The sequence below is a fragment of the Parus major genome, chromosome 2 (assembly GCF_001522545.3).
Source record: "Parus major isolate Abel chromosome 2, Parus_major1.1, whole genome shotgun sequence".
Lineage (NCBI taxonomy): Eukaryota > Metazoa > Chordata > Aves > Passeriformes > Paridae > Parus > Parus major.
The window spans coordinates 60,789,665-60,815,444 of NC_031769.1; the positions used below are offsets into that span (position 1 = coordinate 60,789,665).

A 25,780-nucleotide genomic window follows, 5' to 3' on the forward strand; every position below is an offset into this window, starting at 1 on the left:
CAAGGCAAAAAGGAAAAAAAAGTAATTTTTTTGTTTGTTTGTTTGTTTAAATTTTGTTTTGGGTAGCTGCCTAAAGGAATATTTTTGTCTTCCACTAGATGACAACTAATGGTCATTTTCTTCTTTTTTGGTCATTTTTCTTCTCTAAGGAAAAAGGAATCTTTCTCTTCCACTTGCTGCCTTCACTCCTTCTTTCCTTCCTTCCTGGGTAGAATGTGATACTATTGCCTTTTCTTGACAAGCTGGCATTGCATTTGATTTAGTGTATACAATGTTATTTTCCTAAGGTGATTTTTGTTTGTTTGTTTTAGGTTTTTGTTTTGCTTTTGGTTGTTTTGTTGTTTTTTGAGAGAGACAGGATTTAGAAAATGCTTGATACTTTTTGTACACTGTACAGAAATTGTATCTATTTGTAACTGCCCAAGAGTCAAGAGTTATGGTTCTCAGAGTAACTAATTACTAATTACCCTAATTATGTGGATTAGTCTAAAAAACAGCCATTTGGAAAAGCTGGGTTTCTATTGAAAGGTTACCACTTTTATATATTGTGCTTTACGGTTAACTTGTTTTTGTCTGAGCTTGACAGTAACTTTTATGCAACTGATACATAACTAAAGGAAATGTTGTATTGAGCCTTTGAGGTTTGGTTCTATTTGTTAGGGATGCGTTCCATTACCTACAAAGAAGTTGTTTAGGCTAGGAGAAACACACTGAATATGGAATAATTGCATTTCTGCTTTTCTGTTGACTAGTTGCCTACAGGTGTTACATAGAAGAGAAAGTACATGTGTGTTCAGTAGGGAAAGCAAAGAACATCTATTTTTATCGGAGGTAGCACAGTGTACATTAAATAAAAACAAAATTGCAATCCCAGAATGTTGCCACTCAGTTTATACTATAATAATAAATGTGGAAATCTGTATTTGAAGGAAGCTTTTGTGTGTTTCACTTATCTTGATCCTCAGTATTTGGAAAGTGAGGGGTAAGAAAGCTAAGATGTTTGTATAATTTTCCATTGCAACCTGTTGAGTAGAAAACTACAAATAAAGCAAATATTTTTAGTCCCTGCTATCTCTAGCCTTGCTTTTTTTTTTTTTTTCTGGAGTACAATTTCTTGGATGCAGCTTTTGAATTTGATGATGCCACATAATTTGTTTGCAATATATTTAAAGAAAAGTATTGCTTCATGTCCCAGGCTTTAGATTTGATTGTGCATACAGATCCAAAGGCAGAAGGATATTTTGCTTTTGAAGGATATAGCAAAACTCAGTGCTGTCATTTTGATTTTGGACTTTTCTATCACTTTCTTTCCTAATTGCTGAATTCTTTAAATCTGCATCTTTTTCTTCTGAAACAACAGTAAAATGACATTCTAGTAATGGCATCATCATTCCAGATAATTGGGAGAATCTGACCAAGAGATTCTGTAGTTAACTTATCCGCACCTAATTTACTTTAAGAAACAAGTGTTTAGTGAAAATATTAATAGCATTTTTAAGGCTCTCTTATTTTCTACTTTTCTTTTCAGCAATTCCTATATGAACAGTATTGGGTATATAGTTTAGCCAAGGTTTTGCAGACGATTCTGTTCCATTTGGAGGGGATGTGCCCTTTCTGCAAGTTTCCTTAGCCTGTTTTTATAAAGACTTCGGGAAGATTCAATACTCAAAATAATTTTACAGTTCCACTGAGTTATTTTAAGCTGTCAAGGCACTGGTATTCGTGCTTCAAGTGTTTTGGAAGAAAAGAAGCCAGCTCAACCCACGGACTACTGAATTTTAGCTTCTCCCATTTAATAAAAGTAATAGACTCAGTAGGCATGAGCCAGTATTCAGTCAAAATCCTTTCTTTCTCCCCTGAACATCATGTGTGGAGTCCTGAAGAGGTCTCTGCTTGGTCTGGTATTTCATCTTTTATAAATGAATGGCAGAAGAGGTGAATATGGGTGTGATGGAATGTATTGGCAAGATGGTGTTGCTGTGGCTGCTGTTGGAGCATGGCAGCCACAGAAAGCTGTGGGAGGACCTTCAGGGTTCAGGTGGGTTGTGGCTGAATGATAAAAGGGTACATGAAACTCACTGTGAAACACAAAGATCTTCTGACCTTATATACCCAGCCATGGTTTTTGGACTCCCTGTTCCCAGGCAAATAATTTTGGAGTTGTGCTCATTTGAGGGAAACCTCAGCTCAGTGCACAGCAAGTGAGTGAAAAATGGCCAGAGGCTGTCATGACCTACTGGGAAAGCATGTCAGGAAAGAGCGGGGAATGAGGGAGGGAGTTTCATGTCTCTGGACAGCTGCAAAGTGCTCTTGACTGTTGTGTTTTATTCTGGCCCTCTTGTCTCAAAAATGTCTGCTGGAACTGGGAAGAGATAGAGAACGGCAGTAAGGGTGGTGAGCTTACGGACCACTTCTACATGAAGAACCAATAATAAAGCAAGATGTCTTTAGTCTAGAAGAAGACAGTTGAAATGAGAAAAGGGATAATGGTTAGAGATCTGTACATCCACAAGCAACAGGAGGAAGGATTTACTGCCTTACAAGAACTGTGGTACTTAAATTATCAGAAGGTAGATTCAGAGCAAGTACAAAGATATGTCTATAATTAAACTGTGGACTTTACCACAGGGTGTCAACTTTTAGAAGTCTGATTTAAAAATGGTTAGGTTAATTAGTATATAAAAAACGAGTCATAGAAGGCCATTAAGGTTAAATATACCAGTCAATTCCATCTGTATTTTCTCACTGTCTATGGCTGTGTTTTGCAGCTGCACTAGGCTGCTCCTGAATTTTCGGCTGTGTTCATCAGGTAGCTTGATTAAAGGGACCTGATGGCTGTCCGAGGCAGGATCTGCCCCTTTTGTGACATAGCAGTGGTCTAGCAGTCAGTACAGCTTCACCCCCTCTCCTTGGGTTCACTGCACATTGATGCTTGTTTGTGTCCATTCCCTGCATTGGTACAGCTGGTTTCTGATTCTGTAAAACTAAGATAATTTTTCAACTAAAGAATGTCAAAACAAATTAATGTTCCCTCCAACCCTCCCATTGCCTTGCATTTTTCAAGCAGAAGCATAGCAGAGAGACTGTGGCATGGAGCTAGGAACAAGAAGTTGGAGAAGAGCAGAAATTTCTTAAACTGGCTTTGCCTCTTGGGCAATTAAAGTGAGGTATTCTTAGAGCAACTGTTGCCAGTGTTTTGGTCTGAAGCTTACTCATTCTGCCTCAGACCTGAAACAGCATACATGCTTGAAACCCTACCTGTTTTTCCTCCTCCCCCATCTCCTGCAGCGATAAAACTATTTCACCTGCAGCCTAATTAAAGATACAATCTCTGCTTTCAAAGTTTTCCTTTCTCTGAGATATTCTCAGAAAGAATTTGCTAGCTAAAGTAGTTCTTCAGGTTTTGAAAATAAAGCACTTTCTATGGTTCTCACCTCCTTTCTGGTCTCTAATGCAAACCAAAATGTGTCATGATTTGTCCCTTTGCAATTCACAGAAGAGTTAGTAGCAGTTCTTCAAGAGTACTGAAGGAATATAGCAAAGTCTGGAAAGAGTTATGCTTTCTGTGCAGAAAGATTTTTTTTTTTTTTCTTTCCATATTTTCCAGTTTTTTAAAATGCAAATATTCCTACATAAACAGCGCAGTATGAATGCAACATGGGAACAATGCCATTCTAAGAGACTCTTTGGTAGTATTGGACTTTGTAATATCTTGGACTTTTGTTGTATTCTCTGCATTTCAGGTTCACTATGCTTAAGAAGTATGAATTCAAACTGATTTGAAGAGGAGGAGAACTGCAAAACCTCCCTATGTAGAATTGTGTTTAGAGCTGTGAGGGAAGTGCAACATATGAGAGCACATGTAGAAAGCCAAGTTTGATTGAAGGGTTAAATTACAGGACAGTGCTGGTACAAGAACAAAATAAATGAGATTCAATTTCTACACTATCAAAATTTGGGAAAGCTTTCTGGACAGCAGGAGAATGAGTCAAAATAATTCAAAGTCAATGCTGTTTTTCCTCATGGAAGGCTACTCAATTTCAAAAGACTTTATGGCATTGTTGCCTGTGACAGTTATAGACTATATGACATGGAGATTCCTGCTCTCTGTTTTATTGCTTTATTCAGCCAGCTAATGTGTATTGGCAGATATAAATTCACTCTTTAGCTGTAATAATAGACACAAATAATTTTTGTTCCTCTCTTTTCAGGAAATACCGAAAATCCGTTTTGGTTCTTAATTGTCTGATCACAGTAATGACTTGTGTACCATTATATTGCGACCTCTTTAATAAGACTTTCTATAAGCCATCAAGGTCTGTGAGGTCTGAGATGACTTTTTCTTTTCTACTATCTTGTGAACTGCATTCTTGCTGTGCTAGTCATCATGTGAGTTCACATTTACTCTGAAATCGCCATTTCTTATATTGAAAACTGCTTGTAATACTTAATCAGGAATTTCATTCTTGACCTACTCTGTAGTATTGCTGTTGGTGTTCAAATAAATTGAAATTTTTATGTGACAGAGGCCAACTCTTTTGGATATTGTAAAAATGAAGTCTGTTGTAACAAAACAAATAAATTATGCTGCTCTTCTCTGTTTGAGTTAAGCACTACAAATGCTGGCATTTGTCTGTGGACTCATTCTCCACTAAGGCACTTCAAAGCTGTAACTGTCTTCCCTCTATAGTAGAGTCTCTGTAAAGTCAGCAGTAAATCAGCTTTGTCTGTTTTACCCATTTACATTGCTGACTTGCACATGCAAATCTTTTAAGATTTATTCTAATTTGTACCTTATCCCTTTTCAGTCTGAGTATTTTTTCAGTTTGTCTTTGGGCATTTCATTTCCACCACAGCTGTACTGTTACTTTCTTGGTAATGACTGTGACCATCTGCTTAGAACTAGGAAATTTGCTACTATGATGTTGTTAACAGTAGTACTGTCCCAGCTTGGTCATTGAAAATCAAGAGGTGAAACCTAGATGCCCATCCTTGCCTGGTAACTTCCCTTGATGAGCACATTGAATAATATTCTTCACAGAAGACTGCCTATATTTTTTGGAGATGTGGAAAAGATTTGGTCATAAAAGCCTGGTATGAAACCTCACTGAAGGTTGCTGAGCTGCCACAAATTTTGTATTACATTGATTTTTTTTCTTCTGTGAAACTGCTGTATATCAGTTGGTGTGGGAACACGTGAGCTGAGGATTTTTAGAGGCAGGTTTTATTTATTTAATTATTTATTTATTTATTTTAAATTGACACAAGTCTGGGATTATAGTAATGGCTAAAAGTTCCTGATACTGAAGCCTTGCAGATCATATTTTACATATTTATTTATTTATTTATTCATGTTTTGTATGTTCATATATGTAAGGTCCATAAAGTGGCATACTGCTGAGTGCCACATCTTTAAAAAGTGATTTTAGCTTTTTCTGCTAGAGTGTTGAGGTTGGAGACCATCCAGTTCTAAACCCCTGCTCAAGCAGGGCCACCTAGGGCAATCTGAGCAGAACTTTGTCCAAACAGCTTTTGAGTATTTCTAAGGAGGGAGGTCTGCAACCTCTGTGGGCAGCCTGTGCCTGAGCTTGGTCACACTCACAGTGAAAAATGGAACCTCTTTGGTTTCCCTTTGTGCCCATTGCCTCTGGTCCTGTCACTGGACACCAATGAAAAGAACCAGGCTCTCTCCTTTACATCCTCCCTCAGGTATTTATATGCCTTGATGAGGTTCCCCTCAAGCCTTCTCATGTCCAGGCTGAACAATGCCAGCTTGCTCAGCCTCTCCTCAAAGGTAAAATACTCCAGTTCCTAAGACTTAATTTTTTTCCCCTGCGTTTTTATTATTCTTCATCATATCAAGCCAGGCTTCTTTAAAAACATGAATCCAAACCATTTAGGATTCAACTAGATCTAGCAAAAAATTTGCTTAATATTGGATTGAAATATCATTTAATCATTTAATCTTTTAATTTGTTATGTGTTAATATATTTCAGTACTAAAATGATCCTTATTTTTTTAGCCCTGCAAAAATGTTAGACTTGTAAGGCTGCTGCAAGTCTAAATATTTCCTGTTTTGTTGTACAAAAGCAATGTATACTTCATTTTTCAGTTCATGAAGACTTGGGGATCTTTTTTTCCACAGTGCTCATTGTAGTGGTTAGAAGTGTGATGTGTTTGTCACTCCTGTAATTTGTGATTTATCATAAGACATCTGGCAAGGAGGTGGTTGTCATTTCCACCAAGTACACGTTACATACATCCCATAGTACCTCTAGAGAGGCCTGGCTTGCAAGCTTTGCTGTAAAAATGCTTGTAGCTCAAAGTAATATAATATCCATACAAATTTTCACAAATTCACAGCTCACCAGAGAAGGAGAGCCTGTTAAAGACTTTTTTTTCTCACATCCCTTGTCATGTAGGATGTTCTGATATACTTTTCTGGTGTCTACTAGAAAGGCATCTCTAACCTCTGTCAGAGGTCCTCTGATGAAAAGAAAAACTGAGTGCCATAACAGTTGCCACCCACCTCTGCTGGGAATGATCTATTCTCAGACTGTAGAGGTGCATTCAGGTTGTACCTTTCCATAAGAGATTCAGTAACTTGGTGCTTGATGTCATCTCTCTGTAAAGGTGGTTACCTGCCTGATTTGTTAACTGATAAACTTGGAGCACACACCATGAAGAACTTTTCTAGCCTTTGGATTAATTATGTGGTTTGCTTAAGAAGCAACACACTGGATTGCTTCTTAAGCTTTGCAGAGCTCTGTGGAAAGATTTCTAGAGGTGTCACCTGCATGAATGCTGTATAAAAATAAAATCTCCTCAGTACTTTTAGGTGTTGGTCCTGCAACAGCTCAGGAGATTTTACTATTTATGTTGAGTTGATTCGAGTTTACATTCTTGGTGTATTGTTCCACACAATAAACCTTATTTATCCCATGAATCACCATCATCATCTTTCTCTGTATTATGTCCACTTTCTGGTAAATGGTAGCAGATGTTAAGGCTGTCTGTTAAAGCAAATAATGTCATCTCAAAGTTGACAGCTGGTATTGCAGCCAGATGAGACAGACTTCATTTTTTGCAAAATGCTTTTGATGAATTTACTGTGCTAAAATGTATTGTCATTAAACCTAAGATTTAATTTTAATTACAAATAAACGAATTACATTTTCCTTCTTATAAGTTCATTTAATATTCATGTCAATAAAAACACATGCTAGGATGAAACAAAAACATTAATTTGTGAGTTTTGATGAATCTCAGATAACTTTTTCATACTGCAGTTGTTTGAAGAATACTAACATAGGGTTGCAGAGCTGTGTGAAAGGATGTAGTGTCAAACACAATTAGCATCTCTCTTGAAATCTCATTAGTAAAATAAAGTAGATGACAATTGAATGATAGTTTTCCCTGTTATGATAAAGGAATGTGACAGTGAAACCTGGGGGTTCTTGTCTGTTTTTCAGTCAGAATACATGGTTAGGACTGGTGTACATTCAGTAACTTCTCAACAGTATCCTTGTCCTGACTATGAAAAATATGTTTATCTTGCAGCAAAAAGAGTGTGGTTTTTTTGTTGGGTTTTTTTTTTTTTTCAACTGTTGAAGGTGTTATAACCAAAGTTCAGATCCAGTTACTTGATTTACACTTACGCTTTAGTTCTTTCTGGTACACGGTCTTTCCACTGACAAGAGCTCTTCTGTCTTCCGCCTTGTCAGTGAAGCTGTTGATTGTCAGTGACGCTTTGAGCACTACTTCCACAAGGGGTGTATCTTCACTGGTGTTTTGATGGTTCTTACAAGCAGCCTTTCTGAAGGAATGCTACAGGATAGTATTGAAAGGGAACATTTCCCATTGATGTGGGAAACTTAGGATGTAGCTAATAGCTGTCAGTAGCCAGCTCCAGTGATGGGTTGATTGTGAGTCTCCACACAGTTTATGCAAAGAGTTGAAATGCCAGTTAATGCTTGGGGTGTTTTCTCCTCAAAAGCACTGGTAATAAATGCAACAGGATAAGAATTATAACTGCCTAATAAATGCCACTGCAATTTTATTAACAGTCCTAGAATGTGTTTCCACTTACTTTCCAAAACTGTAGCATGTTTGCTCTGACAGCAGTCTCATTGCATTCAGGCAAAGATTCATTGGAGACTACCCTTAAGGGCTAATAGATCTTGGGTTCTGAGATCAGATTCTTTTTCCCCTCCTTCATTTCCTTGTCCTGATTAGTTAAACCTGATTAGGTGGTAAAAATCTACTTGTTTAGTTCTTGCACATTCAATTTTACTGAAAAGGAGGGGAAAATAATTGCTTTTAAAAGGGACAGGACTACTTGGGAATGTACCTGGGGACATTAGGTAGACTTTCATTCCTTTGCCTCTTTGTCATGTGGCTGTAGCTGGATGTTAGTAAGAACAAGCTTGTTATCCGTGTTATATTATGCTTGTAATTGGTGTAGCAGGTTTTCATTACAATAACTAGAGTCTTGGATAATTTTGAATTTGTATGATTAAAGATTTGGTGAAAATAGATCATTTAACTTGGTGGATTCTAGATGGGGTCTCAGCAGGATTGCATTAAAGCTCCTGAATCTCGGTGCAGAGTGACAATTTTAGTTAGGTTTTGCCTTTTCAGTGAAACTAAACAAATTAACTGAAACAGGCTTTTAAAACCCCAGCTTATTTTATGTGGGAGAGTATTCAGATTTTAGTTTCTTAGCAAGTTTTCTAGCAGAGTATTAATCTTTCTGCTGATGGGTAGTGACTGCTGTCTTAAGGCAGTTGCTGTTTGTGATGTACAATTGCATGTAGGGCAGGTATCAGTCCTTTTTCAGACTGTCGATAGAACTTGTTTTTACATGACATCAAGGCTTCTGTGTAGAGGTTAGAAACACTTGTACTTCACATCAACAAATTGTTGGCATTGGAATAATGATGCCTTGGGCAGTAAAAATACTCAGAATTTGGGAGTGAAGGTAAGTTAGAAACTAATGATATTCCTGGACAGCTGTCACTTTGTCTTCCATCTTGTAAATGTCAGAATATAATGTCTTTCACTTTCTTTAATGAGCTTGGGTTGGTTTCATAACCTGGTTAGTTTCCTTGCTGTAGTGACTGATCTTCAGTGGAACCCTGTTATGGTGAAATATCCAGGAGTCTTTGTTTCTTTTGTGTCATGGAAGTCACTCTGCTACTGTAATATCTGTTTTGTTTAACTTGCACTGCAGTATTTATCCTTCTGATTTCAGTGTCTGACTTTTCTCTCTTTGCATGTGGTAGGTTTCCATAAAGTGTGTGAGAACAACTTATTATTAGAGTATGCGTCTGTTTCTCGTGGTGTTTCTGATTATGATCAGCTACCACCTTATTATGCAGGCACTTGCTCAAATTGCTTTACTTGTTAAAATGTTTGGGGTTTTTTTTGTTGTTCTTCAAAGGGTTCTTTTGTCTATAGAACAGGCTTTTGCTGGGTAGGAGGATTAAACAGGGCATGTGCTGCTCACCTTATGCAAGAATATAAAATAACTCATTATTTATATTTGTGTATGTATGTGTGCTCACACAGTATGTAAAGTAACTCTTCCAAGAATCCCACTAAGGAATCGTGATGCCAGCTTCATTAGTCAGCTGTACAGGAGGTACCCCCCAAGACAAGCACAAAGGTGGGATGCTGTTCCCTTAAAGGGCATTGCCCCTGCCATTTACTTTACTCTGTGTTTAGAAAATTCATGGGAGAAATGGGAAAATAACTGTCCTTTTTCTGTGTTCTTTGTAGAGAAAGTGGTGAACTACCCAGTAGTTTGCAGTGTACAGTCACCTGAAACTGCTGCTGTGGCAGACTGTGATCTTTATCTAAGTAGTTTAGTACCGTGTTCATCAATAATATAAAGCCGTGCTTTTTAAGGTGCTTGGTATCAAGCCTGCAGGTAACAGCCTGCAGTGATAAACCAGGAGACAAGGAGGGGTCCTAGAGCTGCTTGACCTTACTGTGAAAGACGGGAGAAACACAATCTCTCTGCTTCTACATAATTTACACTGTTTGCAGTTAGGAGTGCTGAGTGCTTGCTGTCTCTGCTGCTGCCACTCTGGAAGCTGCACACACATGGATAAACAAACAGTGCAGTTACTTCTGTCCTGGATAGCGAGGCACACTCCTTACAGTGATCCTTCCTCAGATTTGCTCCCTTGCACTCTGCCACTGACTGAGGTGAACACACACTGCTGGTGACAGGCTCAGCCTGAGCTGTAAGGCAGCCTGATTTTAAAAAAGTAAACCAAATTTAAAACCACTCCAAAAATCTATACTTGTTTTGAACAGCTGGCCTTTAGACTCCAAAGATGCTGGATCAGTGAAATGTAAGAAATATTATTTTTATCAGGATGATCTTTGCCATTTGATCATCTTTATGCTTTCAGAGGAAAGAGTGTTTTATATGACAAGTTGAAAAAAGACCTGAAGACTTTTCTCCATTTTCTTGTATATTGATAATTGCTTGTAAAAATTCTTTTGACCGGTGACCCTGAAGAGTATGTCAATGACTATGTAACCACTAAATGTAAGTAATTATATATTTGGGAAATCAGTCAGTACTGTGAATTTGCTGTGGTTGCACATGTGATGAGAGCAAAAAGTTTTTTCCAGCTCAGTGTCTTAGATGTTGACTTTCAGTGTAGTCAGCTTACAAGAGTTGCTAACTCATCTGGTTCATTAATTCATAGATGCTGTGTGTGGTTATTTAAAATAGCTGGTTATGGTTGCTTCATCTTGATTAACTAATGTGAAAGTATAGGGAAAAAAAAACCCCAAATACTTTCCAAAATGTGAAATAATTATAGTACAATTGTGACCTACTTGGCTGCTTAGAACAGTTGAATTTGAGATGAATTGGGCTGTGTGCATATTCCAAAGAATCTAAGACCTGTTTTTCAGAGACACATTGTTCCTCTGTTTCTTTTAATGTGGAATACCCAGTTTTACGCCTACCTTCTTGTTTTGTAATGTACCTTGTCCCCATTGAAGGTGACTTTCTTGACTGAGGGTTGGGGGTGGATGGAGTGATGAAGCTTCATTACTTGAAACACAGAGAAAAAATAGTTCTTTCAAGGTTTTTTTGATGTATAAAATGACTTTCCTTCTAGTGGAAGCAACATTTGGTTGGGAATGCTGACTACAGTCACTAAGGGACAAAAAAAGTCTTGTTTTGAAAGTTACTAAGTCTTTAAAATTACAGTATGGCACACATCTGGATGCTCATAGTGCAAGAGTGTCTTCTGTTGCTTCCTATTTCATGGGACTAGTTTTCTAGTCAGAATATGCAATGTCATCTTGTATCAACTTTTTGTATGGCAAAAGGAGACTCCTATGAGAGAGAATGTATATAGTTAAAAATAAATGAAGAACCATTGTTGCTGTTAAACTACTAGCAAAATGCACTCTTCTCATGGTGTGCTGTCACAGGCAATGGGCTGAGGTGCTAGAGAGAAAACGTGAATGCAGTCAGGAAGACATCTCATTCATGTGCTGACATGGAACATGAGAAGTGAGATTTTGTGAGTCACTTCTCTTAGCAAATGTGGTAAGTGTTGAGATTAGTTTCAGCAAGAGATAACAGAAACAAAAAGTTGACATTAGCACAAACCTTTCTGTAACCTATCTTTCTTTATCTAGCTCAAAGTTTGAGGTAGCTAAGCACTCTGAGATCTTGATGTGTGTTAGCCAAGCAGGGCAAGAGAGGCTTAGTTCTGTTGTGAAACAAAAAGCCTGAGTAGATACCCACAGAAGACACACTGTTCAGTAAGTTAGAAAATCATTCTAGGTATTTTACTAAAGTCATGATGGCTTAAGGACAAAGGCAGGAGGAAGTCCAGAAGTTCAGTGGGCTTTGTGGTCATGAAATTCATACTTTTCCTTTGACCTGTGAGAATGTTTTTCAGACGCTTGGCTGTATTTGCTTGGGTTTTGAATTCCAGGCATGTGAAAATAGTCAGTCTTCTGTCTGAGTGTACAAACTGAAGATGGCCATCAGATTAAACCAAAATCTGCTGTTGTGCAGATGCATTACAAGGTTAGGTAACTTTGATAATTTCCTGAAGTATATACTAGCTGTCTGCTTTAGAGGAGATTTTGTTATCAGTCAAAAGGCATACCTGTATCTTGTCATTGACTCCATGGATGACTAGACATGGAATTAAAAACTCCTGGAAATAAACATCTTAGTTGTTGTATCTCTGATCTGGTTGTCCATATGTGTGTTGTGCATGTCTCTGCCTCTCCAGCCGTCTCCACATCTCCAGATGTGACACTGAATGACCACATTTGTATGGCCACTGGTAAAAATTGAGACAGCTTCAGTTATCTATGAAGCTGAAAAATGCTGGTTTCTGCAAATGGAAAGAAGTAAGGAAGCACATGTTTTTAAAGAAAGACAGCAAAGCAAACAAAAAAAAATGTCAAAAATTGGTTAGGCTAATGCAGGATTTTTCACCACATCTTTAAGCTGCCACAGATGTGATTTCTGGTGAACTGTAAACAGCTCTTTAGTTATTAGTTTGAGTCCTTTGATTGAAGTATTTTGGAGTGTTTCCATCTGAATCACTGCCAGAGCAATGGTTACACTGAGTTGATTAGCTGAAATATCCGAATAGCTTAAAAAACTATCCTGTGAGTTCATTTAGCTGACTTATTCCAGAGGCCTTTGATCGTATTGCTGTTGGTGATGTGGGGAGTTGCTGAAGTTGGTATTAAGAGTTTGGAGCTCTTGTACGTGACATATGGTAGGAAGCTGCAGCTCCTTGTGCTTTGAAATCCCACAGATCAATGATGCTACTGGGAAGCTTTGCCATCCACCAGGGGTTTAAAATGCAACTATTACTCTTTTCTTGAAATAGACATCAAAGTGATATTAGAGGAGACTTCAAAAAAGGTAGTGGCTTACACTGCTTAAGTAAATATTTTAAGAATTATGTGTCAAACCATTTGTTTACTTCAGTGATGTTCTGTACATTTTCCAATTAGGGCTTATAAGAATGATCTCAGGAAGGAAAAGCAGTTGATAAACTTTCTGATGGATTTTACTTGCAAAGAAACTGTTTAGGACTTCTGCTGAATCTGTACAGCAGTCTATCAGGAATTCTCTAATAAAGCTGATATAATCATGAATTATTTTTCAAGGTATGAGTGCTTTCCAAAAAACTTTGGATGACTTCTTTCAATAGGAGCTTCTCTTGGAAGTTTAGAGGTAGTGATGGGACTCTGTCTAGACAAGCCAATAACATTGATTGCATCACATCTGAAAATGGATTAAAATGATAATATTCAGGGTAGAGCTAAAAGTGTTTTTCAAATAGATAGGAGTGCATTCTGTGCAAGTTCTGAGCCACCTGTACATGAGCTAGCCATGGACTGAGCTGTGTAGCCACCACTAATGAAAGGGTAAAGCTGCAGTGAGTGGTTTGGCTGGAGGCAAATGATGTTTGCATTACACCAGTCCTGTGTCCCAGCTCTGTAACTTCTGTTTCAGGCAGATGTGTCATCTGAGGTATGAGCTGAGAATAGGCAGAAAAGATTGCATAAGATGTGTTTGTGGATTTGCGTACCTTCAGAGTTTTTTTGCTGAGCCCTTCTATTGTGGGTTGCTAAGAAAACTGCTTAAAGTGTTTTGTGTCTTCCCTGCACTCCTCCTGTCTTGGTGGGGCTGGTACAGACTGGTGGTGAAAGCATGGCTTGGTCCCAAGTGTTTCTGCACTGAGAGTACAGACTCTTGATATCTTTGAATTTTGTGTAGTGTGTCTGTTGCTATACCTTTCATCCATGTCTTTATCTTATAAACCTTACTGCATTCTCTGCTTCTGTTGTTTGTCTATAGACCTTTCTCGTGCTTTTTCGTCTTCATCCATGTTTTCTTTCTTTCCTTCGTCCATGCTTTTTCCCTCTTGATGTGAATAGTGAGTGGAAAATCCTTATTTCCATATATAGTTTAAACATATGCCTAAGGTTGTAGTTTTGATGAATGGCCTAAGTCAGTCTAGTTCTGCACTGTATATTCACCTCTTCTCTTGCATTGGCATCAGCGACCACAGGGCTGCACAGTGAGAGAGGGCAGCAATCTCACTTGAAACCAATCCCACCAGAAAAACCCAAGCTGATTTAATTTATAATGTGGCCGTATGCCTGCCAGCAAAAGCATTTAAGGACAATTTGACGTACTCTGTGCTGGTGTCTTTAGGCTGGGGATTTGTCATCCCTGTGTTATTTCTGATAGCACTTGTTGCAGTTGGGTGTGAAGGGTGATGGTGTTTTTGCATTGGTTTCTTATGTGCTCTGTGGGCTTTCCATGACTGGGGAGAACACAGCCTACACAAGTTTCTTTTTCTTCACTTGTATAATCTCTTCAAGAAACATTTGCTTGACTCTTACCTTGGATATGCTTGTGTAGCACTGCTGAATTCAGTGGGGCTTCACCCTGGCACCTTGGTCTGCCAGTTTGCAGGCTCGGTTTATTTGCCAGCAGAAATGGGCTGTGTTTCATCTTTTATGACAAAACAGATACTTGTCTTTCTTCTGGAATGCAGCTCTGTTAGATTTTTATATCTGTAAGGAGTCTGATACTTTCTTTTTAATGTGGGAGGGTATTAGTAATTAAGTAATTACTGGTTAAAAATATGTGGTATGTAATTTAAATATCTTCTGATCTGATTGCTCTTAAATACATTGTGGATTAAAAAAAAAGTTCAAATTATAGTAATGACGTACACTGACTTTGTTTCTTCCTTTTTTATTTGTTCCCTTCTCTTTATGTGAATGGTGTATTCATGCTTCACATCACTGTTGCTGGATTTATTGCCAATCATCTAGAAAACCACCAAAGGTAAGTATTTTGTCTCTTTTTACCATTGTATCCGCTTGAAAATATTGACCAATGCAGAAGTATTGGGCATTGCTGTAGTATGTGAACAACACAGCTTCAAAAAAGGAAAACATATTAAAAAAATCTGTTCTTCAGACTTCCAAATAAGAAGAGTCATAATGTCAGAAGAATATATTTTAATCCAACTGACATGCAGGGAAGGCACACACATGGCTTGTTAAAGCTGTGACCAGGACAAGACAAAATTTTAATGCAGTCATAAAAACATTTGAAAGACTGAATAAGTTGTGCCTGTAAAACATTTCCTTACACACAGTTCTGTTTAAAAGAATATTTTTAAAAGGCAACAAAAACCATCTACTAATAAATAAACCATTTTTGTTTGCACTTGACAATAGTCAGGATTTAGTAATTAGTGTAAAAGTTGCCAAAGTACACCAGAACTCACATAGAAAAGATTGTGTTGTTTGTAGTGCAGGGAAAGGGCAGGAGAATTCTTCTATCAGTTGATGTGCTTAATAAAAGAAAGTTTGATCATTGCTAAACATTTTCTAAAAGGAAGAAAATTCTCCTTTCTGTTGTTGTAATTTCACCAGGAGATGTTTTTACAAGAGCCTTCATTTTCTGTAGTGCATCATTCATGTTCCATTATAGGCAGATAAAGTTATTCTGGTCATTATGTAAAAGCTTACGTATGGCCTTGTGGTTCCTTGACAAAACCAGAGCAGCTGCAGACTTGTGCGTAAATGTCACATTATTGTTAAGTATAGCTGGATGGTCATTAATGTCCTTAAGCTATAGTGCTGAAACTTATGATGTTATGTGAAATATTTATCAGATTTAGACAGAGGGAGGTTAGTGCCATCTGTGAAAAATAGGCATTGCTGAGTTTGTAAAGATGTGGTATGAGGTTTCTTGATTTACAGTTTTTAGGGTACTGCACCTAGTTGATTTTAAAATTAAAATTTTTTAAAATAAAATTTTGTAAATATTGGAAGTCTCTTTATCTTTAATGTGCTACTTTATCATCTCCCATGGATAATAGTTTTCCCAATTCAACTTGGTAGCTCAGAAGCTGTTATAGAAAAATTTATATAAGGATATTGGGGTGCTATTTTGCTTTATATTTTTCTATTTTTGCAGACATCGCATTTAAGTGTGATTTTGTGACAAAGGTAAAACAGTTGCTCTGAGCTGAGATCTCTGAGCTGTGTCCCAGGGTCCCTTCTGATTTTCCCTTCCTGCTTCTTCAGCCCTGTCATAGGTCTTGTGTGGTCACAGTGACCAACTTCATTTTCAGTTCTTTATTTGCTTCCATTGACATTAAGGTGGCTGGTATAGACTCTGCCATTTCCTCGTGTATCTCCTGTGTCACTTGTCTCTGTCAGCAGTTGTTCCCTTCCTCAGCTCTTCCTTCCTTTCCTTTTTAGGAACCAGGTAGCCCCACAAGTCACCCAGCCTGTCAGACTGACAGCTTCTCAATGAAAGCAAAATGTGATTAATTTGCCACCTCTTGTTCAGATAGAAATGGCTATGAAACATTGGTCATACATCTTGGAACATTTTATAGCTGCATAGACAATGTGTTAGGGATTATGTTCAATCTGGGTACTGCATTGCTAAATGCTGGAAGCCCCAGACTCTGCCTGGCCTATACTGCGGATTAGACTTCAGAAGAATAATGAATGTGAAATTAAACTCCTTTTGAAGCTAATTATGTAATTTGGCTTAAGCTGGCAGGCAGTTAATATTGGGTATGGTGCTCATTACCTGTAAGTACTTTCCGTAAGTATGCTTACATGCATAAACCCTTAAAATTATTATTTCTGCAAGCCATTGATTAGGAACCTTAATGAAAACAAGTTGTGCAGAATGTTGTTTTGGCTTTTTAAGATGTGAACACCCATTTGGCTGTCTTTTCAGATTCTGTGATACGTTACTGCAGCAGCAGGCACATTGGCTCCTCTAGTTTAAAATCTAATTAAAATCTGCATTTTAATTTTAAAGCCATAGGTACAGATGAATTTGAGACAAAACTCCAGATTTTTCACTGACACATGTGATGGATGCATGGACCTGCATCCCAGTTTGCCTTCTTGAAGAAGCCATAACTTATAGTTATCTTCTTAGAAAAATAATCATCATATTATCTAGTATAACCATCTAGTTATCTTCTTAGAAAAATAACCATCTTAAACTTCTGCAGGTATTTGCTGAAGCAAAGCCCCATATCTTTTGTTTTTCTCAAATGTTGTGGTTGCCAGAACAAATATTTTGTACAATTTCTAATAGTTTCTAACACTCCAAGTATAGTTCTCTATAACCTAGAAATGGCCTACATAACTTACTTTATTTAGGCTAATGTTCACACTTACAATGACTCTGGATATAGTAGTACCAGGATCCAGCACTTCCCAGCTAGTTCTTTCTCATAAATTTCCATTTTTATATGGTTGTGCTGAACCATACCCAGTTCATCCCTTCATTCAAAATCTTTGGTTTGTAACCTTCTACCCTAGTGTGGCAGGTTTCTGGCAGCTTCCTTTTATCTAGCTTTCTCTTTTAGATGCTAGGATAAAATATGAGATACAGAATCTTGCAGTAAATAAAGAAAATTTTAAAGCTTGTTTGTTAATTCCCCCTGTTGTTTAAAGGCCCAGAAGACTATTAATGAGAATAAAGAATACTATTAGACACCTTACAAATGTAGTTAAAAACTAATTCATATAGGGTGCTTGAAGTATAGTAAGTTCTGTTTGTGTCACAGATACCTCTGTTCAAATACATTTCAATAGTTTTAATATAGTTGGTAGCTACACTTTTGGTACAAGTTGGTAAAAATTTCTGCTAAAAAGGCATTTTCAGTGCCTGATAATGCCCTGTTTGAATATTGGCCATTGAGTCTGAGACTTGAACATTAGCAGAATTTCTCATGGCTTTGATAGTCATATTTACAGGTGCATTAATACCATTTTCAGGAAAATGGATTCTGGGGAGAAAAAATTAATGCAAAAAAGTAATTATTTTGCACACTTCTATCAGAAAAAAGAGTAATACCCACCACTTCCATTTTAAGGAAGAAGAATCAGTGAAGAGAGGAGAAAGGAGGGAGCACATTAGATAATATTTACAATACTTGAGTTGTTTCTTCATGGCATATGTTCTGTGTATTGACTCCAAGTATGCTTCCATGCTCAACTTGGGATTGCTTGTTCTGCCATTTCTGCACTGGACATCAGAAAAATATACAATAGTTTTCCTTTTTTACCATCTTTTCTGTACAAGGGTTATTCTTTCGGTAGGATGCAGATATTTCTCATAAAATGCCTTCCTGATGTACATGTTGAAGAGCCTTGCTGATTGGGACCATGTGCCAATAGGGCTCCTGTGTGCCTTATTTTTACTCTGTTAATTGCTGTGTTTGCAATCTGTTTTCCCAAAGGTCTCAGTTGTCCATAAAATTGTTTTGGTTGGCTGAATCCTTGAAGTATAGTTGCTGGAAATGTTCAAGGTTGCTGTTTTGTCATCACTAGTCGAAGTGATGTTTAAGTGTTTGCCTGTCTGTTTTAATGGAGAGGGGAGTTTTGCTGCAGCTGCTCTGAATGTTTTGCAGATAGTGCATGCCACAGCAGTTTCTGCCTTTTTGCCTGACACTTTTCTTTTTTTAAGTAATCTTGTTACTTCTGTTAGAGGGATTTGGCAATTTTCCTAAACAGAATTTATAAATGGCCCAAATCAATGCCCGGCTTTTTTATATTTATTATGGAAACAAACTAAAATGCTATATTTACATTTGTTTTATCTTAAGACAGAATTTTTCTCTTCCTATTGCATAATCATTTTTGACCTTTTGAAAACCAGTCTGACCATTTTTTACCATTTTAAGAACATCCCAAAAAAATCTGCTTTTCTAGGAGACACACTTGGCTGCAAGCCAATATTTTAGTTTTAAGAGTCTCTTTGCAAGATCAGTGTTTAAATTAGAACTCATTGAATGATTTGTTTATCATTTTCTTTGTTAACCAATTGAAAATGTGTAGGATAATAGATCAAATTGGCCCATAATAGTGCTGTATTGACATTTAAGTCAATGCACATGAGCATGTATAGTTGGTAACCTTTTTAACTGGTCTGTGTGATCCACTGCAGATAACATTTAGTTTTAAGGGGGAAGAATGGTCACTTTGGGATCCTCACAGTGGGGTATGCGTTTTTTTGGTAATTTAATTGCTTACCATTTGATCACTGGAGAGACTAGGTATTGTTAGCATGTCCTGTGAGGAAAATTTCCATAGAATTGGAATATGAGGAGAAAAACAGTAGTTCTTGGACAACAAAAGTTAGGAAATGGGTTATTGTTCTTATTGATTACATGGTTTTATGCCTAGATTTGATCATCAAATGCAGAAAAGGTAATTTTAAATGCCCCCTACTTATATAAATGTCTGAAGATAAGGTGGAGTAACTGCTGCATTTTACTTGCAGTTCAGTGGCCAAATGCCATCTTTGACTCAGTCACATCAGGGAGCATCCTGATTCATGATGATGTCTGATTCTAATTGTGCTGCAGTGACTCAGGCCTCTCTGTTAGATTATTATTATTATTATTATGGGTTTGTTTGTTTTTTTTTTCCTTGAGAAGGGAATTCCAGAACTCTTCACTTACAGACTAAATGTTGTCTCAGTATTAAGTCTTCTCTCAGGCCATTTGATGTGTTTTGCATTAAGCTGGAGGAAAGGGAAGGAGGTGAGGTCACTGTGCTGTCTTCTGTAATATTTGCAGCAATAGACATTTTGGAAAGGGTTAGATTGCAACATATCTGTAGATGATGTTGTGTAGTAACTTTGAATAACTGTGACTTTAAGATGTTCTTTATCCCCAAAAGCCAAACAAAAATGATCCATCTTCTTCCTCACCTCAGGATTTGTCTCTAGGGAATTTGCATGTTTTGGCCAACAGCCTGTGGCTCTTGCTCTACACTGACATGTGTAGTTTGTGTAACAAAGGAGATCTGTTGGATGACCAGGCAAAGAAAATCTTGACCCAGGCAAAGTTTTATTAAAACAGTGGTTGGAGTTCTTCCCCACCTCTTGCTTCCCCCCCACCACCCCCCGCAAAAACCCAAACCAAATAACAAAACCAGAATCTATACTGTTAACTCATCCACAGTTTATCATGGCAAAATGTGGAAAATACACTGCAGCTTAAGGTGTGTTTGTAGCAATTTAAAGCTGTAAAAAGAAATGTTAAATGTCTGTCATGATGTTCTGGAATGTGCAGGAAAAAAAAACTTGGATCAAATCCCAATGTGTTAAGCGGTTTTACAGGACACTGTTACAGGTTTGCAAGCCCTCTGAGTGCACTATTGAATCTCATTCCGTTTCACCCCTCTGGATCTCTTGACTGAAGTGATACTAAGTTTTTTCATTAGAGCAGGCTCTGATAGCTTGTTTCTCTAATAGAGCTACATCTTCCATTTGTAGTTTCTGAGCTTCCTCTGCTGAGGTGCAGTACTGTGCTCTTAGTTTAGATGGATAATCTAATTCTATTTATTTGCTCCTTAAGGCTTGTAAGTAGTCATACACTTCATTGAGTATCAGAAGTCCATCCCATGGTAAAGTTTTTGTGTGTGTTGTGCTGACATTTGCTAAATAGTCATCTCACCAATTTCTGTATATTGAGTCCTTGTGCTGCTGTTTTTTTACTGTTAACAGAAACATTTACCACTGTTGGTGCCTGGAGAACAGTGGAGTTAATTATTAGGTTTCATCTGTTTTTTGAAATCTGTATTAGGGGGTGGAGTAAGGAGTAATCTGTATAATATATCTTACAGATAGATAAGAAGTATTGAACTTTGTAACTCTCATGATTAGACAAAAGTATTCCTGCCAATTATGCCTTTTAACAGTTCTGATTTAGGATCTGCAGAAAGAGTAGAGCTCAACTGCAGTTACGCTGTCATGGATTTGTACTGCTTTAAAACAAAAGTGTTATAGCCAGAGTTCCTAATTTGTTTTTTTATGTGCTTCTACAGGTGTTTGCCTTTGATCACTGCTTCTGGTCCATGGATGAATCAAACACCACAAAATATGCAGGTAAACTATTTTCTATATGTTAGACAGTGTAAATAGTTTGAGAGCATACAGGAGTCTGGGTCTTGGGTTTAGTTTTTTTTGTGGTTTTTTTGCATTTTGCACTGTAAAGCTCAAGTGACTTCTTCCCAGAGGCAGACTTATTTTTAGAGAGATTGAGTCATCTGGGTGTTAGCCCCTCAGCTGAGAAGGAATGCAAGTTTTCAGGTGCCTGGAACACTGTTCAGGAGGGATGCTTTTACATCTTAGCTGTAATGTCTGGGTTTTTTTATCAGCTGGAAGTACCTTTTGTCATTTCTGTCGCTTAAAATTTCATTTCTGCATCAGCAATTACTTCTGACTGATGCTAGTGATGAATGTGTGTGTTTTCAGTGCTCTGCATCTCTGTGCATGAGAGGGGAATAAAGCATGTTCTCCTTAGTGTGGTTATCTCAGGTCTTTCAAGTGATTCATAAGTCTGAGTGTTCAGATCCCTAGTGTGTTTTGAGTGATCAACTTTGTGACTCCTTCCTCCCAAAAGCTGGATAATCCACGCTAGATTGTAATCCTAGCAGTTTTATCATAACTGGACTTGTCTATTAGTATATTTGTATTTTATAAGAGGACTTGTTTTGGTAGAGAGAGCTCTGAACATTGGAATTTCAAGGCTGTGGTCCATGGAAAGGAAATAAACCCCAAGCATAATCCTGAAAGATTATAGGGTTCATTACCATGAAGTTTAAGATCAGTGATCTCATAAATGAACTGCCATATACGTGTGTTAAAAATATATCTCCAACTACCGTAGGCTCTGGTATGATATGAAATCCCAGATCTTAAGGACTTGGTAATAGATTCTGCTATGTTTCTCAATTACCTGAGCAAAGAGAGGCTTCTTCAGGAAAAAAAGTTTTGCACTGGTTCAGCTTTCAAGAGCTGTGTTTACCCTGAGCAGTTGGACTGCACAGTATTTGTAGCTCAGGCTGGGAGAGCCATTGGAGCCCACAGCACCTTCTTCTGTGCCTGCACACCCCCTATTCCTTTAAAAGGAAGGAGGTGATGGTGTGCACCCGTATCTTGGTCCCATGTACATGTGGGAGCTATACCTGCTGGGTACAGCATGACACTAACCCACAGCAGAGATGGGATAGACCTGAGAAACACTCCTAACCAGTTAAACTTGTTTCTGTCTCGGTTCAACCCATCTCCAGGTGAATTCACTGGGGGTTCTAGATATATTTATTTTTCATTTGAATCAAAGCTGGATCTCTCTAGCATGTTTCAGAAGTTGTAAGTGGATTTGTCTTACCTAAGGAATGAAGTTATATTATCTGTATGTAGATAAACCTCTTGTTGCACTGGTTTCTAGAAAACGGTGCCTCACATCTCTTCCATTTTTTACTGGCTAGAAAGTTATGGGGTGGTTTGTTTTTTTTTTGCCTATTCCAGTTAATATTCCTGCCTGGGGAAAAAAGAAAACCAAAACTGGTTTTTTGCTTTGGATTTTTTTCCTTGTTTTGTTGGGCGGGGGGATGTGCTGTTGGAGTTTTTTCTTGGTGGAAGGCTGTGTGGTGGGAGGCTTTGGTGGTGATTTGTTTTTTTTCTTTTCAGAAATATGCTAAGAATGTGAGCTTAAAGACTTGCGCACAAAAAACAATGGTTTCACTGATTTTGTTGTTGTTGTGTTTGTTGTATGGTCTTGAATCTATCTTGTGACTGCCAGTCCTCCTTCTCTTCTGGAACATAATGAATTTGATACAGTATCAAAACAAAAGTAATTAAAAACCAAACCCAAAGTGTTTCAGGTGTAATTTACTGTGTTGTTGGCTTGTTCACCTGCTTGGGCATGAGCTTATGCTATCCTATACAGCAGTAGCATTTCTTGCTTTAGATCCAACAAAAAATGCTGATATGACAATATTTCAGTTTTTATGTATTGTTAATGTTAATCTCCTTAAGTCTGTTTTCACAGCTTGGCCTCAATGTGCATATTTGTTAACAAAAAAAAACTATGGTAACTGGAATTGCTTGGGATATCTGATAACTTCTTTGCCTCATGGAACAAACCTCCATTGTCCTAGGCACCTTGCAAATAACCCTCTTGTCTTACATCCAGAGACTGTTGATGTTGATAGTCTTTGGTACAATCTTAGAGTCCAAACAAGCCATCTGACCACCTGACTTTTGGAGCTAAACTGGTATGTCTTGGATGCTGGACTACAGAAGAAATGCTGATTTGGAAGCTAGGCACATTAAACTCTCCCTGGCCAAAGTAGCTTTCTGTGCATGTGTAAGTTTAGTGTCATTGCCAAGAGCAGAGATGAGTTGCACAATTAAAAGGAAACATGTGAAGCTTGAAAGCTAAGTCCAGACTGCTTGAAAATGTAAGTTGTGTATGAACTTTAGGCTGAAGTAAAATTCTTAGAAAACACATGTGTGACAAATTTAGTTCCTTGAAAAACCCTTTTACCTCTACCACAGAAATACAGTGGAAGATGATACAGTGAAATGTTTAACAAGTACTAGGCTACCCTGTCAGTCATTGCTCTCTGTGCAAAACCAAATGTGCTCATCTTGCATTATGTTGAATGAATATATCACACTTGTGTATATCACACTGTATTAATGATTTAGCTGATTGACAGGTGGGTTGTGAGAACACACAGAATGGTGTGCACCACAGATAACGTAGGTGGGTAACACTTCCCTGCTGTTATTTTTTTAATGCCCACAAACCCAAAGTTTGTCCATTCCTGGAAATGCACATTTGTTACAGGATCTTTAAAACTATCACACACAATAGACTGGCTTTATTTCTCACTTTATTGATTAATTTATGCCACCAGCACTTACTAAAATTGTTTGCTCAAGAGCGAAATTCCTGTTTGGATAAAGTTAATTGCATGGGTAGTTGCAAATAATTCTCAGGCTCTGGGGGTGTAGAGCTGACCCTGAAATGGTATTAGCCATATTTCTTTTATGAGAGATCTTTAACTTATTTGGCTGAACATAAGGCTTATTTTCTTCGTACTAATTTTCTTTCTGTACTCATGTTCGGGAAGTACCTACCTTATCTTTCCAGCACTTGAAAATATGGGTATTGTTGCTGTTGGCAGCAAAATTGCTTTTTTAGCAATTTTTTTTCTGTTGAAATGGAAACTCCAGTCTTAAATTCTAAATGATCCAGTGATCTCACCAACAGAAATAGTGAAGGTAACCTTCATGTGACAAAAAACTTGTAGAGGACATCTTTGTAGCTGTCCTTGCAGGGCTCTCTCTCAAAAAGACAGCAGAAGGTCTGGAGTACAGAAGTAAACTCTTAAAAGCCTTTGTGGAACCGGTGCTCCAATCTCTGGCCCCCAAGATAAGGGGGCTCTTCAACAACTTGTGCTAGAGAGAGCCCCATCCAACCTGTCCTGGAACACTTCCAGGGATGGGGCCTCCACGGCTTCTCTGTGCCTGTGCCTCGTCTCCCTCACAATAAAGAATTTTTTCCATATATTCCATCGAAGCCTATGCTCTTTCAGTGTGGGGGGTCTTTCTTTTTTTGTTTGTTTGGTTTTTGCACTGAATATTGAGAATGTATATTTCTGAACAGTTTGTGTCTGTGTCATTCCAAGCAAGGAATGGTTTGTGCTGATCATCACATGTTAGCTTCTGCACCTTTTTTCTGAAAAACATAGTTAGGTGTTTGGTGAAAATATGGATCTCTCATTGGGAAGGGGTGAAAAAGAAGTCAATGATGTAGTTTGTGAAGGGGGGAAGAATTTGGTTGTAGGACAGAATGAGTTTGCCTTGATCTGGAAGAGGGCTTCCAGATGAGCTTTGTCTTATAGGCTGCAGAAGAGGTGTTCTGAGAGTAAGCAAAATAGCTTATTACCATTTGTTCTTGACTTGAGTGGGTCGAGAGTCAGTTCATGGGTAAAGGACACACCTGCTTGCCTTGAAAGGCTCACAGAGACAAATAACTGCTTGGCATTTTGATGAAGAGGAGGATATTGAGAAATTCTCAGAGATGAAAACAAAGAATTCTTTTTACAAGCCTGGACAACAGTATGAGCCTATTGAAGTCTGCAATGAAGCGGATCTTTAGAAGGAGGAAAAGAAACCCTTCTGTTGGGGAAGGATTCAAGAGATGGCATAAATAACTACTGCAGCACTTGGGCAGGTCCATTCCTAGGACCCCATGCTGTGTTGACTTGCCCATAGATTTTTTTGTAAACACCCTAACCTGCATAATGTTTGGCCTGAAATCTCAGCTCTGTGTTTCTACAGGCTCCTGAAGGGCCATACACCTGTCTTTGAGCTAAACTGTAATTTTATAGGAAATATTATACTGACTACAGCACATCCATTTTAAAAGGAAGCAAACCAGGCAATTGGCTTAAAGAACTCTACCCTTCTACCCTCACGAGAGATAGTGAGTTGTGGATTTTGAGCAGACACAAGTGTCTTGTCTGTTTGAAGTTTTGACTTAACACTGGAGCTGTTCCTGGTTTACAAGAAAAATTCACTGGACTTTGCTTCCCTTTTTTCAAAAGGATGGGCAGAGGGGAGATCTTGGCCTGTGAGAACTGGAAGCTCATTTGCTTACCCTGGGCTTCCCGGCAGCCTTGGGCATGCTGTCCCAAGCTTGCCCTTGTTCTGAGCAGAAGGTGGGAGAGTAGATGGATGGTTTTGGCCTTTAGGTGCCTCTGTAAGATGCTAAATTGTCTTAGCCAGCTGGAAGATTGGGAATTCCCGTCTTAAAGACAGTAAGCGTTAATGTAGGGGAAATCCTTCTGTTATGTTTTTTTTGGTTTTTATTGTTTTTTTTTTAAAAAATTCTCCCATTT

The 25,780-nt window shown here is 38.0% G+C and overlaps 1 protein-coding gene across 6 annotated transcripts in view; it reads left to right on the forward strand.

Annotated features, from left to right (window-relative positions):
- KIF13A (kinesin family member 13A) overlaps window positions 1–25,780 on the forward strand; it is a 103,550-nt gene that overhangs the window by 24,816 nt on the left and 52,954 nt on the right. For all 6 annotated transcript variants that reach the window (XM_015617490.3, XM_015617492.3, XM_015617493.3 and 3 more), the window contains exons 3-4: window positions 14,861–14,873; window positions 20,909–20,969. In XM_015617490.3, coding sequence (XP_015472976.1) covers window positions 14,861–14,873; window positions 20,909–20,969 — 74 coding nt within the window. The remainder of the gene's footprint in view (window positions 1–14,860; window positions 14,874–20,908; window positions 20,970–25,780) is intronic.